The sequence below is a fragment of the Schistocerca americana genome, chromosome 1, assembly GCF_021461395.2.
Source record: "Schistocerca americana isolate TAMUIC-IGC-003095 chromosome 1, iqSchAmer2.1, whole genome shotgun sequence".
Taxonomy (NCBI): Eukaryota; Metazoa; Arthropoda; class Insecta; order Orthoptera; family Acrididae; genus Schistocerca; species Schistocerca americana.
This window is the reverse complement of record NC_060119.1, coordinates 619,689,361-619,703,439: the sequence shown is the minus strand read 5'-3', so window position 1 is coordinate 619,703,439 and position 14,079 is coordinate 619,689,361. Positions and strand designations below refer to the sequence as shown.

The window sequence follows — 14,079 nt, the reverse complement described above, 5'->3', positions numbered from 1 at the left end:
GATAATGATTCATAATTGGTTGCAGGACCTATACCTTGGAGGGAGCAAAAAGACATGTAACTGACTATTACTTTTGTCTCTCAAATGCGACAGGCTTTGCAAGCAGAAACTGAAAGATACACATAGTTTACTCAAATTTGCTTTCTGCAATCGGACCAGCGCCAAATTCTGACAGCGATCCAGTGCCTTCAAGACCTGCAAGACCACACAAAGTTTGGACGCAGATAGTGAAGAGGAAAGAGTTGATCAAGATTTGCCATCTTCTCCTGAAAAAAGGGATCCAACATATCAGGAAATTAGTGACAGAGATCCGTGTTTCTTAACTCAGGCTTACCTTAATTCTCCAGTTTGTGGCTTGAGCATAAGAAAAAAGTAGACAGAACTGCTAGGCTCTATGTTAAAAGAATGCAATCTTCTATGACGGGATACAAATGTAACTTCATATAGCAATAGAGAAAGCACTCTCCTCCCTATTTTTTAAACGATGGGAAACTGAGGTTCTATAGTGATGCACGTGACGTAACGAAAGCTGTGGACTTTAAATACAATACAGAGGGCCGCATACTCGTCATACTTATCACCAAAACTAATTTAAAGCAGCTCGACTCCACAATGGGAAAGTAACTTCTTCCATACCAGTTGCCTATGCTACCTTGGCTAAAGAGACAAATGGAATTTTGAATTACATGCTCACCTGCTTGTAATGCAATGAACGGAAACGGAAAGTATGTCGACCTCAAATTATGGCCACGATATTAGGTACCCAGCAAGGCTACACCAAAAACAGGTGTTTCGTATGTAAGTTAGGTAATAGAGACAGAGATTGCTATTATATAAAAAATATGGCCTTTACGAAAGTTTTAACTAAGAGAAAAAACTTTTATGAGTAAGGAACTATAGCTAGTGAATATGTGCTTGTCCCTTCACTTCCCATCAAGCTAGGCTTAATGAAGGAATTTAAGGCAATGGGTAAAAGTGGAAGAGGATTGTGTACCTCCCAAATAAAGCCTTGTCTTACACCAGCGAAGATAACAAAAGATATATTTGTTGGCTCCTAGATTAGACAAATTCAGTGAGACCAAAATTCTGAAGAAACGCTGACGACAGAAGAAAAACAAACATTGATATTTCAAGGAGGAAGAGCCTGTATCTACAAAGAATAAGTAAATTAGATCCTTGTTGTGCACCAGAAATTGGTATGCAAAACGTCCCTCAATGTGCATTCTATGCATTCTCATTTGGATCACTTGTCAGAAATCTGCATCGACGTGTCTGATGAACATGGAGGAAGATTCCATATGGCCGGAAAGATGCAGTGACGTTTCTGATGCACATGGAGAAATGGTTCATATGGTCATCATGACCCTAGAATGGTATGAAGGAAATTGATACATACCATGCTGGCTGATTATTTCTGGAATATATTTCGAGACCACAAGGATATTAACAATAAAAGGAAGAAATAAAAGTATAAATGATATCATATCTGTAGTATAATGATGGGAAAATATATATTTTTTGATTATATATATAATTTTTTAAGCTCTATGTACAATGGTCCCCCCCATGAACCATGGACTGGAATACTCTCTTTCAAATTCTAAAGGTGGCAGGGGTAAAATACAGGGAGCGAAAGGCTATTTACAATTTGTACAGAAACCAGATGGCAGTTATAAGAGTCGAGGGACATGAAAGGGAAGCAGTGGTTGGGAAGGGAGTAAGACAGGGTTGTAGCCTGTCCCCGATGTTGTTCAATCTGTATATTGAGCAAGCAGTAAAGGAAACAAAAGAAAAATTCGGAGTAGGTATTAAAATTCATGGAGAAGAAACAAAAACTTTGAGGTTCGCCGATGACATTGTAATTCTGTCAGAGACAGCAAAGGACTTGGAAGAGCAGTTGAATGGAATGGACAGTGTCTTGAAAGGAGGATATAAGATGAACATCAACAAAAGCAAAACAAGGATAATGGAATGTAGTCTAATTAAGTCGGGTGATGCAGAGGGAATTAGATTAGGAAATGAGGCACTTAAAGTAGTAAAGGAGTTTTGCTATTTGGGGAGCAAAATAACTGATGATGGTCGAAGTAGAGAGGATATAAAATGTAGACTGGCAATGGCAAGGAAAGCGTTTCTGAAGAAGAGAAATTTGTTAACATCCAGTATTGATTTAAGTGTCAGGAAGTCATTTCTGAAAGTATTTGTATGGAGTGTAGCCATGTATGGAAGTGAAACATGGACGATAAATAGTTTGGACAAGAAGAGAATAGAAGCTTTCGAAATGTGGTGCTACAGAAGAATGCTGAAGATTAGATGGGTAGATCACATAACTAATGAGGAAGTATTGAATAGGATTGGGGAGAAGAGAAGTTTGTGGCACAACTTGACCAGAAGAAGGGATCGGTTGGTAGGACATGTTCTGAGGCATCAAGGGATCACCAATTTAGTATTGGAGGGCAGCGTGGAGGGTAAAAATCGTAGGGGGAGACCAAGAGATGACTACACTAAGCAGATTCAGAAGGATGTAGGTTGCAGTAGGTACTGGGAGATGAAAAAGCTTGCACAGGATAGAGTAGCATGGAGAGCTGCATCAAACCAGTCTCAGGACTGAAGACCACAACAACAACAACAATGTACAATGGTGGATGTGTTGAGTAGTTCGTTTGTTCGTTGAAATTTCTCTTCAACAACGTTTAGAAAAACTAGAATTTACTGTTTTTGTAATACAGAAAACAAAATGTATTGAAGTTAAAATCGTAATTACGCAAAGACTGTACCTGATCGAAAATATCTGGAAAGATATTTTAATTCGGCTCACTGTTTTCCATAATGATCACAACTAATATCCCAAGAAAAACGACAAAAGTAACAAACTCGGAGTATATTTATACAAAAGAAAAGAAAAACAGTTATTAATGGTAATAAGTATGAAATTTCCCTAATGAAGAGTGTGCAGTGACCACTGACTAATTTAATTCGTCACTCATCAAATTAACCAAGATCACGTCCTTCTATCACTCAATCTGGATGTTCGATCTTATTTGAGTTCGAAAAGTGGCATAAAAGGCTACTGACGTTTTCAAATGATTATAACCAACTATTGACTCATACATATAATTACATCCCATTTGAAAATCATTACAGATGGTAACGAGTTAGTAATAGAGGTAACACAAAGACACATGTGTTAACACTAAGTGATGTGTCTAAGGATCACCAATACTTTCCGTGTATTGTATGACTTACCTTCAACGGAGATTCACAGTAACTATTAGCTTAGCTGACGAACTACATCATATTTCAGAAATTGTTTATTAGTAGACTTCACCAGTATCTTACAGTATTTACGTTTCTTGTACCTCAGCAACGGCTCAGCTCAAATGTTCGCTTATTCCTTACAGTACTGAATAATTCAGAAATCCTTATTAACTACGAACATTTCTTTATATATGATAAACACTTTGATTAATTTGGGTGAAAGTATTTTGTATATTTGTGCCAAATTTCACGTGTAAAATACAGAAGATATCCCTCCAGATTTATAGAAACTTAGTGCTTCAGAGTTTGGTTCTCACCATCAGAAGTTCCTAACACTGACCACTTCAATCGCTTTGGCCTTACTATTATTTGCTGTGTCTGATACCTCACTGGCACACTACTTCGTCTTCTGACTAGATTCATTGCTGAATATTGTTTGCTTTATGGATTCTTCAGTAATTGGAATTTCAAATATCTAACCTAAATTGCACCGTTCCTACATTAAAAACAGTCAGCAGAGTAGTCAAGTTATGCTACACATTTATATTTTTCCAATTTCATTCAGTATCTTCTAATTTGTAATTAGATCTACCCACATAACGTTCAGCGTTTTTTCTATAGCGCTATAAGCATCTATTTTCTTTTTGTTTGAACTGGTTACCGTGCAAGTTTCACTTCCGTACATGGCTACTCTTAAACTGAAATTAAATTTTTACATATCCCTGTTTTGCAGAAATGGCTTTCTTGCTATTGACAGCCTGCATTTTATATAATCTCTGCTTCAACCATTATGCGTTGTTTTATTGCCAAAATAAAGAAATCTCAACAACTACTTTAAGTGTCTCATTCGCTAACCTAATACCCTCAGCATCACGTGATTTAATTCTACTAAAGATTCCATTACCCTTCTTGTTGATGTTCATCTTCTCTGGTCTTTTAAAGACACTACCTATTCCCTTAAACCGCTCTTCCAAATTCTTTTCTGTCTCTGACGGAACTCCAATGCCCGGCAAACCTAAAGTTTCTATTCCTCCTCAACGAAATTTAATTCATTTTAGAAAGTTCTCCTTGTTGTCCGTTCGAACTAGCTGACTGTACGGACTGAGGAACACTGGGTACAGGCTACAGCACTGTCTCATTGCCTACTCAACTACCGCTTGCCTTTCACGTCCTTCGAATGCGGATCACAAATACAACCAAATGGATAAAGAAGACCGTAAACCAGCAGGCACTAAAGGCGAGGCCGGCTGTGTGTGAGTGCTCACCGATGACGGTGAGGTTGTATCTGGCGGACCTGGTGGGCGCGTTGCGGAAGTCGACGCGGCAGCGGTAGACGCCCTCGTCGCGCAGAGTCACCGGCTCGAGCACCAACTGCGCCGGGTCGGACACGGTGCGGAAGTAGGCGCGGGAACCAAACACTTCGGGCGCCGACCAGTGCGCCGCCTGGCTCAGCGGCTTCCCGCGAACGTCGAAGCTGCAACCCGCAACACACCATATCTCTGACTTTCCATGGCTCAGCGGGCGCCGATCTGCAGGCGCTGGTACACTCGCTAACACTACAACACTGTGAAAAACTGTAACTCTTAGCAAGAATGGCCCCAATACAGCCTGATTGTACCATAAATCGGTGATTAAAATTTTATTTAGGTAATAAACGAGTAGATCTAATAGCGTTTACAATTGTTCATTAGAAACAAATTTCTTCAGAACATTGTAAAAAGCAAACCCATTTCAGCACTTACAGTTTCCTCATTAATTTTAATGATTTTATTGCAAAGAAAGACCAAAGCTACAAACACACGCAGAATATAATTCACCTCAAATATCGGCAGGATGCAATCATCTAGACACTAGTCACGTCTTAGATCGAAGAAGAAAAGTTTTTTTATATGCTGTTATTCTTTGAAGGTTTAAACTTCGGTAACAGTACACATGTACTCGAAGTCTTAAATCCCGCAGTGTACAAGATAAGAATTCTTAGAGTGTACGTTATCTGTACTTCAGATACATAACAATTAAAAAAATTAAAATTCATTTTTGAGAACTATTTCTTTAGTTTTAGCCTTCAGCAGATAGAGCAACCACTTTAGTTAATGTAGGGATAAATCATTGTGCGGAGAGCGTCATTTTATTTAAGTGGTTTTAATAGCGAGATGCGACCATCCTCATCTGTGCATTTCTTTAATGGCAAAAAATTACAGGTTTAAGGTATAGCTAACTCCTCTATCAACACAAAGTCGTGTGACATGGATTTTGGTCAGATTCGTTTCGTCACAAAACTTGAAGAATTTTATTTAATAGTACCAGTCGGAACTGCTACGTGAAACGAATAACGAAATCATATTCGCCTTTGAAATGCATTGTGATATGTACAAAAATCACTGACTGAAGACTTATGATCTTTACTTTATATCTTACGAATGTGAAATGTTCCAGGAATAGCCACTATGGATTAAATTAACGTCAGTATTACACTAGGATCAAAGAAGACATGTGAAACAAACGTGTAACACTGAAAGCATGACACTGTATAACTTTTCGAGGTCAAATACTGCAGTGGTAGCCTTTTAGTGAGGACTAACGGGTAGAATCATCGGTTTTTGGCTCATATTTGATACACTGCTGAGACAATGGTACTCAAGTGTAAGCAGTTTGATCTCAGATATTAGTGAAACAGAAATTACTGTCGATAGTACCACATAACATCACTGAAAGGAGGAAAGTAATCAACTGGGTGAAAGAAACCTCCACATAGAAGTGTGGCTATTACAAACCGGATTTCACTTCATTTGGGAAATGTAACACGCAACACATTTATCAAATGGTATACGGAATTGTAGTAATGTAATGTTCTATTGATGTGCTGTTTAACCCAGCATACGAAAACAAGTAATTATAAACTGTACGATCTGACCACAGAACTGGAACATAAGACAGCTCTTTGTATGTTAGTTATTAATTATTATGTACTGTGAAAATTGGAAAAGTCACTTGTACATAAGTGAAGACAGGTGAAACTACTGAAAATGATTCGTTCTGAAATTAACAACTATTAGTTTTGCAAAGCACAGAGTTATTTCAACTTAAATATCTATAGTTCACAGTGAATGCATGGGACATTTTTGATACTAGTAGTTGGGCTATGCGTTATACAGAAGTAGCCCAGTGACAATGAGAACCCCTCCGCCTTCACAATTGTACTATAGTAACATATGTGTCAATGAATCCTAATCGTTGTGGAGAACGGGCGAGGGTGGCACGCTGTATTTCGCATGGCACGAGTTTATCACATCGCTGTGTTAAATAACCACGTGGACAACGACTGTCCACATCAGTAAGCTTGAAGCAAAGACAAATCTCCCGTGGGGATCACGTGTATAGAGTAATGGATTTAAGGAACATATTTAACATTATATTCAGTTTATATTTCGTCGTGCTTGAATCGAGCTCAGTTTTTAAGAAATCGGTTAATTTTTTTTTTATTTCGTTGTAAGACGTTGAATTTATAGTGAAACTGATACAGCTGAAGAGCTTGTCAAAATAAATAATAATCATTGATTTTGTCGATGTGCCTATCGTGAGAATTATAATCATCCCGTACATATATTTGAAGACATTCTTTGAATTACGATAATCGTGAAAACCGGAAAAGCCATCATTTATTTTACAGAAAATATCTCATTGAGATCCATTTACAAAACAGTATCTTGGTGATTAATTGATGGGAATGAAGTATAAAGTGAATGTAGACGAAATATATGTAATATTTAGATGACCTTAAAGTAAATCTTTACATGTGTGAATGTTGATAAACTTTAATTTCACCTATAACTGCTACAGCAGAAACTAACAGTTCATTCACTTTGCTTGAGTAACTCATCAAATTTCAAAGTTACTTGTCTGAACAACGGAGAAAACCACATTCCGCGGCGACCAGTTGCAGCTGCAGACTTTTGCGAAAGCTAATTACTGGTGAGTTGTTTGTGCATTTTAGTCAGTTATTAAATTTAGTAGCTTTAACTGGTGTTTCTGTGGAATAACTGCTGAAGAAACTTTTAGAAACTTCCGCTGTATTGATAAAGTTGTTTGTGTATTGCCGTCAGATACTGAATTCAGTATTCAACCCATTTTTCTTGCTGTTTTCTGTTGAAAAAGCTTCCTCTCACTTTGTACGATATAGTTGTTCGTGCTCTGTGGTCACTTATTAAATTTTGTAGTTTTCAGTCGGTGTTTGTTTCTGTTTTTGTTACAATACTGGTAAGGAAACTCTTGGAATCTTTCACTTTCTGTATTTGATAGGTTTCTGAGCACATTCTTAGTAATTATATTTAGTATTTTCCAGCCGGAGTTGCTTGCCGTTTTCAGTGAAATAGATATAGTGAAAACTTTTGCTCACTGTGTTCAGTTTCGTTGGTGTATCAGTGGACGCTTGAATTTTTTAGTCAAGTTATTGTGTGAAGTTTTTGAGTCATTATTACTTGTTGTGGATTAATACCGTTAATAATAAGTTACTTTCTTTGTAGATAGTGAAATTTGAGATCACTGTAATCAGTTCTTAAAATTGTAGTAACAGAACTTAGAAAACGTAGAGGTTTACTTTTTTCAGTAATGAAAAATATTTTACCACTAGTGAGAAGTGTGGGCTATGTCCTAGGTTTGTGAGTAATGGATTACGGTCTGAATTTTGTGCGAAGTATTTTTATGTGGGGGGGGGGGGGGGGGGGGATGCAGTCGGGAAGCCATTGGGCATCCTACTGAGATCCTCTCCAGGAACTGGCGGTTGGCAAGAAGGATGCTAGGAGAAGGAGATATTCAGATAGTTGCACTTTGCGTGTTACCAGTAGAGTTGACCAACTGTCAGAATTCAGTGGAGAGGAAGCTCTTGTAGCTACAGGTGTAGGAAGCATGCATCGGACCTCTATAGTTATGGAGCCTAGTTTAGATGCAAATTATAACTGAAAAAGGAATTTTCTGTAATGTAGTTCTTATGGTAGTCGCAGGAAGTGTTGGGGAGTGAGAACCAGGTCATCACTATTGTAAAGGCTAGCACAGGGTTGGCTCAGGTGTCCATTAACACAGGATAGTTCTGTAGGAATTTTACTTAAGAGAATCAGGTAGTCATTGTGGGTGGAGCTGGGAAAAGTTTTCTTATGGTTGACCTGAAAATGAGAACTACTCAGAATGGTGGCTAAAATCCGCATTTCGTGTAAGTATATCAGCGTCATGTTCCGTTGCATGGTAATACAGCTGTCAGGCGTGTTAACATAAGACTTGAGAAGGTACTATGGTTGGAAGGGATGGTTCAGATTACAGTCGTACCGGATGATTCTGTCTGCAGGGTAGGTTTCATAGACATGGCCTGCACAGGTATTTGAATGTTGTGAGAACATGGATGAATTTAGTGAAAGCAAACTTCTAATTGTTGTTATTTACAGGTCCCCTGACTCTGCTAAAGCGAGAGAGTGTTCTCTTTATAGGAAGTACAAAAAATTAGCTGTATGTGGTGACTTGAGTATTAATATTGTGTAAATGAGTGTGTGACAAAGAGGATGCTGGCAGATATCTTTAATTCATACCATCCGATGCAAACTGTATTCATTCCAACGAGAGTATGGGAGAACTGCAGTACGACCGTACACAACCCTTTCATTCTCTATTATTAGAGGGGCATTTTGTTAGCAAAACGGTGAAAGTCCTTTCAGACCATAATGAACAAATTTCATGACTAAAAGATTTGTGTCCTCAGTCTTCTGCTTTTTCTTTAGTGATTGTCCCACCTGGCGTCAGTGTCCGTGAGTGATTCGCTCTCTCCATTTTGTTCGATCGTTTCCCATGTCTGGATGAAGATTTACAGCGTTTGAAAATTGGTTTCTATTAGAACTTTCAAAACGGGGTACTAACACCAAAAGACAGTCTGGGTAGCTAAAAAAGGAAAGAATATCATGTAGAATGAAGAGGGTATTATATCAGAATGTTAGAAGCAGTCACAATCGAGCTGCCGCAGCCTATTATAAACAGTGTTGCAAGGTGTTTAACACTGTTATTAGGAAGACAAAAATTGTTACTCGAATAGAATAGTTGAGTCTCAGGATAAAATTAAAATCATATGGTTAGTCGTTTTTTCTTCTCAGGATAAAATTAAAATCGTATGGATAGTCCTTCTACCCCCATGAACCGTAGACCTTGCCGTTGGTGGAGAGGCTTGCGTGCCTCAGCGATACAGATGGCCGTACCGTAGGTGCAACCACAACGGAGGGGTATCTGTTGAGAGGCCAGACAAACGTGTGGTTCCTGAAGAGGGGCAGCAGCCTTTTCAGTAGTTGCAGGGGCTACAGTCTGGATGATTGACTGATCCGGCCTTGCAACACTAACCAAAAAAGCCTTGCTGTGCTTGTACTGCGAACAGCTGAAAGCAAGAGGAAACTACAGCCATAATTTTTCCCGAGGGCATGAAGCTTTACTGTATGGTTAAATGATTATGGCGTCCTCTCCGGTAAAATATTCCGGAGGTAAAATAGTCCTCCATTCGGATCTCCAGGCGGGGACTACTGAAGAGGACGTCGTTATCAGGAGAAAGAAAACTGGTGTTCTACGGATCGGAGCGTGGAATGTCAGATCCCTTAATCGGGCAGATAGGTTAGAAAATTTAAAAAGGGAAATGGATAGGTTGAAGTTAGATATAGTGGGAATTAGTGAGATTCGGTGGCAGGAGGAAAAGGCTTTTGGTCAGGTGAATACAGAGTTATAAACACAAAATCAAATAGGGGTAATGCAGGAGTAGGTTTAATAATGAATAAAAAAATAGGAGCGCGGGTAAGCTACTACCAACAGCATAGTGAACGCATTATTGAGGCCAAGATAGACACCAAGCCCATGCCTACTACAGTAGTACAAGTTTATATGCCAACTAGCTCTGCAGATGATGAAGAAATTGATGAAATGTATGATGAGATAAAAGAAATTATTCAGGTAGTGAAGGGAGACGAAAATTTAATAGTCATGGGTGACTGGAATTCGAGAGTAGGAAAAGGTGAATATGGATTGGGGGAGAGAAATGAAGAGGAAGCCGTCTGGCAGAATTTGGTTCTTGGTTCTTGGTTCAAGAATCATATAAGAAGGTTGTATACATGGAAGAAGCATAGAGATACTAGAAGGTATCAGATAGATTATATAATGGTAAGACACAGATTTAGGAACCAGGTTTTAAATTGTAAGATATTTCCAGGGGTAGATGTGGACTCTGACCACAATCTATTGGTTATGAACTGTAGATTAAAACTGAAGAAACTGCAAAAAGTTGGGAATTTAAGGAGATGGGACCTGGATAAACTGAAAGTACCAGAAGTTGTACACAGTTTCAGGGAGAGCATAAGGGGACAATTGACAGGATTGGCGGATAGAAATACAGTAGAGGAGGAATGCGTAGCTCTGAGGGATGAAGTAGTGAAGGCAGCAGTGGATCAAGTAGGTAAAAAGACGAGGGCTAGTAGAAATCCTTGGGAACAGAAGAAATATTGAATTTAATTGATGAAATGAGAAAGTATAAAAACGCAGTAAATGAAGCAGGCAAAAAGGAATACAAACGTCTCAAAAATGAGATCGACAGGAAGTGCAAAATGGCTAAGCAGGAATGGCTAGAGGACAAATGTAAGGATCTAGAGGCTTATCTCACTAGGGGTAAGATAGATACTGCCTACAGGAAAATTAAAGAGACCTTTGGAGAGAAGAGAGCCACTTGTATGAATATTAAGAGCTCAGATGGAAACCCAGTTCTAAACAAAGAAGGGAACGCAGAAAGGTGGAAGGGGTATATAGAGGGTCTACACAAGTGCGATATACTTGAGGACAATATTATGGACTTGGAAGAGGATGTAGATGAAGATGAAATGGGACGTACGATACTGCGTGAAGAGTTTGACAGAGCACTGAAAGACCTGAGTCGAAAGAGGGCCCCGGCATTAGACAACATTCCATTAAAACTGCTGACGGCCTTGGGAGAGCCAGTCCTGACAAAACTCTACCATCTGGTGAGCAAGATAATAATTCCAATCCCAAAGAAAGCAGGTGTTGACAGATGTGAAAATTACCGAACTATCAGTTTAATAAGTCACAGCTGCAAAATACTAACGCGAATTCTTTACAGACGAAAGGAAAAACTGGTAGAAGCCGACCTCGGCGAAGTTCAGTTTGGATTCCGCAGAAACGTTGGAAAACATGAGGCAATATTGCCCCTGCAACTTATTCTAGAAAATAGATTAAGGAAAGGCAAACTTACATTTCTAGCATTTGTAGACTTAGAGAAAGCCTTTGACAATGTTGACTGGAAGACACTCTTTCAAATTCTAAAGATGGCAGGGGTAAGATACAGGGAGCGAAAGGCTATTTACAATTTGTACAGAAACCAGATGGCAGTTACAAGAGTCGAGGGGCATGAAATGGAAGCAGTAGTTGGGAAGGGAGTGAGACAGGGTTGAGCCTGTCCCCCAATGTTATTCAATCTGTATATTGAGCAAGCAGTAAAGGAAAGAAAAGAAAAATTTGGAGTAGGTATTAAAATCCATGGAGAAGAAATAAAAACGTTGAGGTTCGCCGTCACATTGTAATTCTGTCAGAGACAGCTAAGAACTTGGAAGAGCTGTTGAACGGAATGGACAGTGTCTTGAAAGGAGGGTGTAAGATGAACATCAACAAAAACAAACGAGAATAATGGAATGTAGTCGAATTAATTCGGGTAATGTTGAGGGAATTAGATGAGGAAATGAGGCACTTAAAGTAGTAAAGGAGTTTTACTATTTGGGGAGCAAAATAACTGATGATGGTCGAAGTAGAGAGGATATAAAATGTAGACCGGCAATGGCAAGGAAAGCGTTTCTGAAAAACAGAAATTTGTTAATATCGAGTATAGATTTAAGTGTCAGGAAGTCGTTTCTGAAAGTATTTGTATGGAGTGTAGCCATGTATGGAGGTGAAACATGGACGATAAATAATTTGGACAAGAAGGGAATAGAAGCTTTTGAAATGTGGTGCTACAGAAAATGCTGAAGATTAGATGGGTACATCACATAACTAATGAGGAGGTATTGAATAGAATTGGGGAGATGAGGAGTTTGTGGCACAACATGTCAAGAAGGGACCGGTTGGTAGGACATGTTCTGAGGCATCAAGGGATCACAAATTTAGCATTGGAGGGCAGCGTGGAGGGTAAAAATCGTAGAGGGAGACCAAGAGATGAATACACTAAGCAGATTCAGAAGGATGTAGGTTGCAGTAAGTACTGGGGGATGAAGCAGCTTGCACAGGATAGGGTAGCATGGAGAGTTGCATCAAACCAGTCTCAGGACTGAAGACAACAACAACAACAACAATGGTTAGTCGTGGAGAAAGTGTCTGGCCAGCGTCACCGGGTTGAGGATATAAAGTCAATTTGTAGTAGCAGTGTTTCAGCTACCCGGATGTCGGATACGTGTCCAGTATTTAATAATCACTTTCTGAATATAGCAGTTGAACTAAATAGAATCCTAGTCCCTACAAGGCATCATTGATGTCTTAGAAAATAGCTATCCAAGGCTGTTTACTGTAAGACCTCTCCATGATACAGACAAGGGAGATCTTGTGTCAATATGTTAGTCCCGCACTTAGCCCTCTCTGTAACGTTTCATTCCGGAATGGTCAGTTTCCTGGTCGATTAGAGGACACAGACGTGAAGACACTTTGTAAAAAAAAAAGAAAAGGGTAATATAGACAATGCTATACCTATTTATATGCCACCGGTTTTTGTTAAAGATACTGGAAACCCTGTTCATAAAAGGGTTTATTGACATGGGAATTGGGCGTTCTCATCATTTCATTATCATTCGGGCATTGGCGAGAGTAGGAATTGTAAAGGTTGGGAATTTGTATGGGCGCTGGCAACCACGCCGTTGACCATCCCACAAACCAAACTCATCATCAGTCATCATCATAAAATGGTAACGGGTCGTTTCAGCTCACATAGCTTACAGTAATATGTACAGTTTGGTTTCAGAAGTGGATAAGAACCTTAAAATGCTATATTATATTTTCCTTTTGAGTCTCTGGATGAATTACATAGAATGCTGTGAGTGCTAAGTGTCTTCTTAGATTTAACTAAGTTATTTGACTGTGTTGATAGCCAAATATTACTCCAGAGGTTGGACCATTATGGAATAAGTGGAGTAGCTCGTAATTGTCTCACTTCTTACTTTCAGAACTGACAGCAGAAGATTATTCTCCGCGATACTCATAATCGCTCCGATGTGCAGTCCCAATCGGGCACAATGAAGTGGCGGAGGGGGGCGGGAGGTGCCCTAGGGGCCGGTGCTTGGGCCGCAGCTGTTTCTCATTTATATAAATGATTTGCCTTCTTGTATCACAGCTCATTCTCAAATTTTTCTGTTTGCTGATGACACCAGCTTGGTAATGAAGGAGGCTGTGTTCAATATTGACACAGTATCAAATAACGCAGTTCAACACATATGTTCAGGGCTTGTAGAAAATAAATTGGTGCTAAATCACAGCAAGACTATGTTTTCACAGTTTATAACATACAAATCAACAAAAACTGAAATTTTGATTGGAGAGAATGAATATATCATTAGTGAAAATGAACAGTTAAAATTACTAGGTGTTCACGTAGACAGGAAGCTATCGTGGAGAGGTCATGGTCAGGATCTTTTTTCAAAAATTTATGATCCTTTATGTACCACTAGGACAGTACGTAAGTGTGAATTCAGTATATTCTACTTTGCTATTTTCAGTCGCTTATGACGTACGGCTTTCTTCTTCTGGGATACGTCTACTGATTCA

General features: G+C 39.1%; 1 protein-coding gene across 1 annotated transcript in view; it reads right to left on the bottom strand.

The window, feature by feature from the left end:
• The window catches only part of LOC124625460 (nephrin-like), a 548,360-nt gene that overhangs the window by 254,446 nt on the left and 279,835 nt on the right, over positions 1-14,079 (bottom strand). Inside the window, exon 3 of the mRNA XM_047149172.1 lies at positions 4,521-4,729. Coding sequence (XP_047005128.1) covers positions 4,521-4,729 — 209 coding nt within the window. The remainder of the gene's footprint in view (positions 1-4,520; positions 4,730-14,079) is intronic.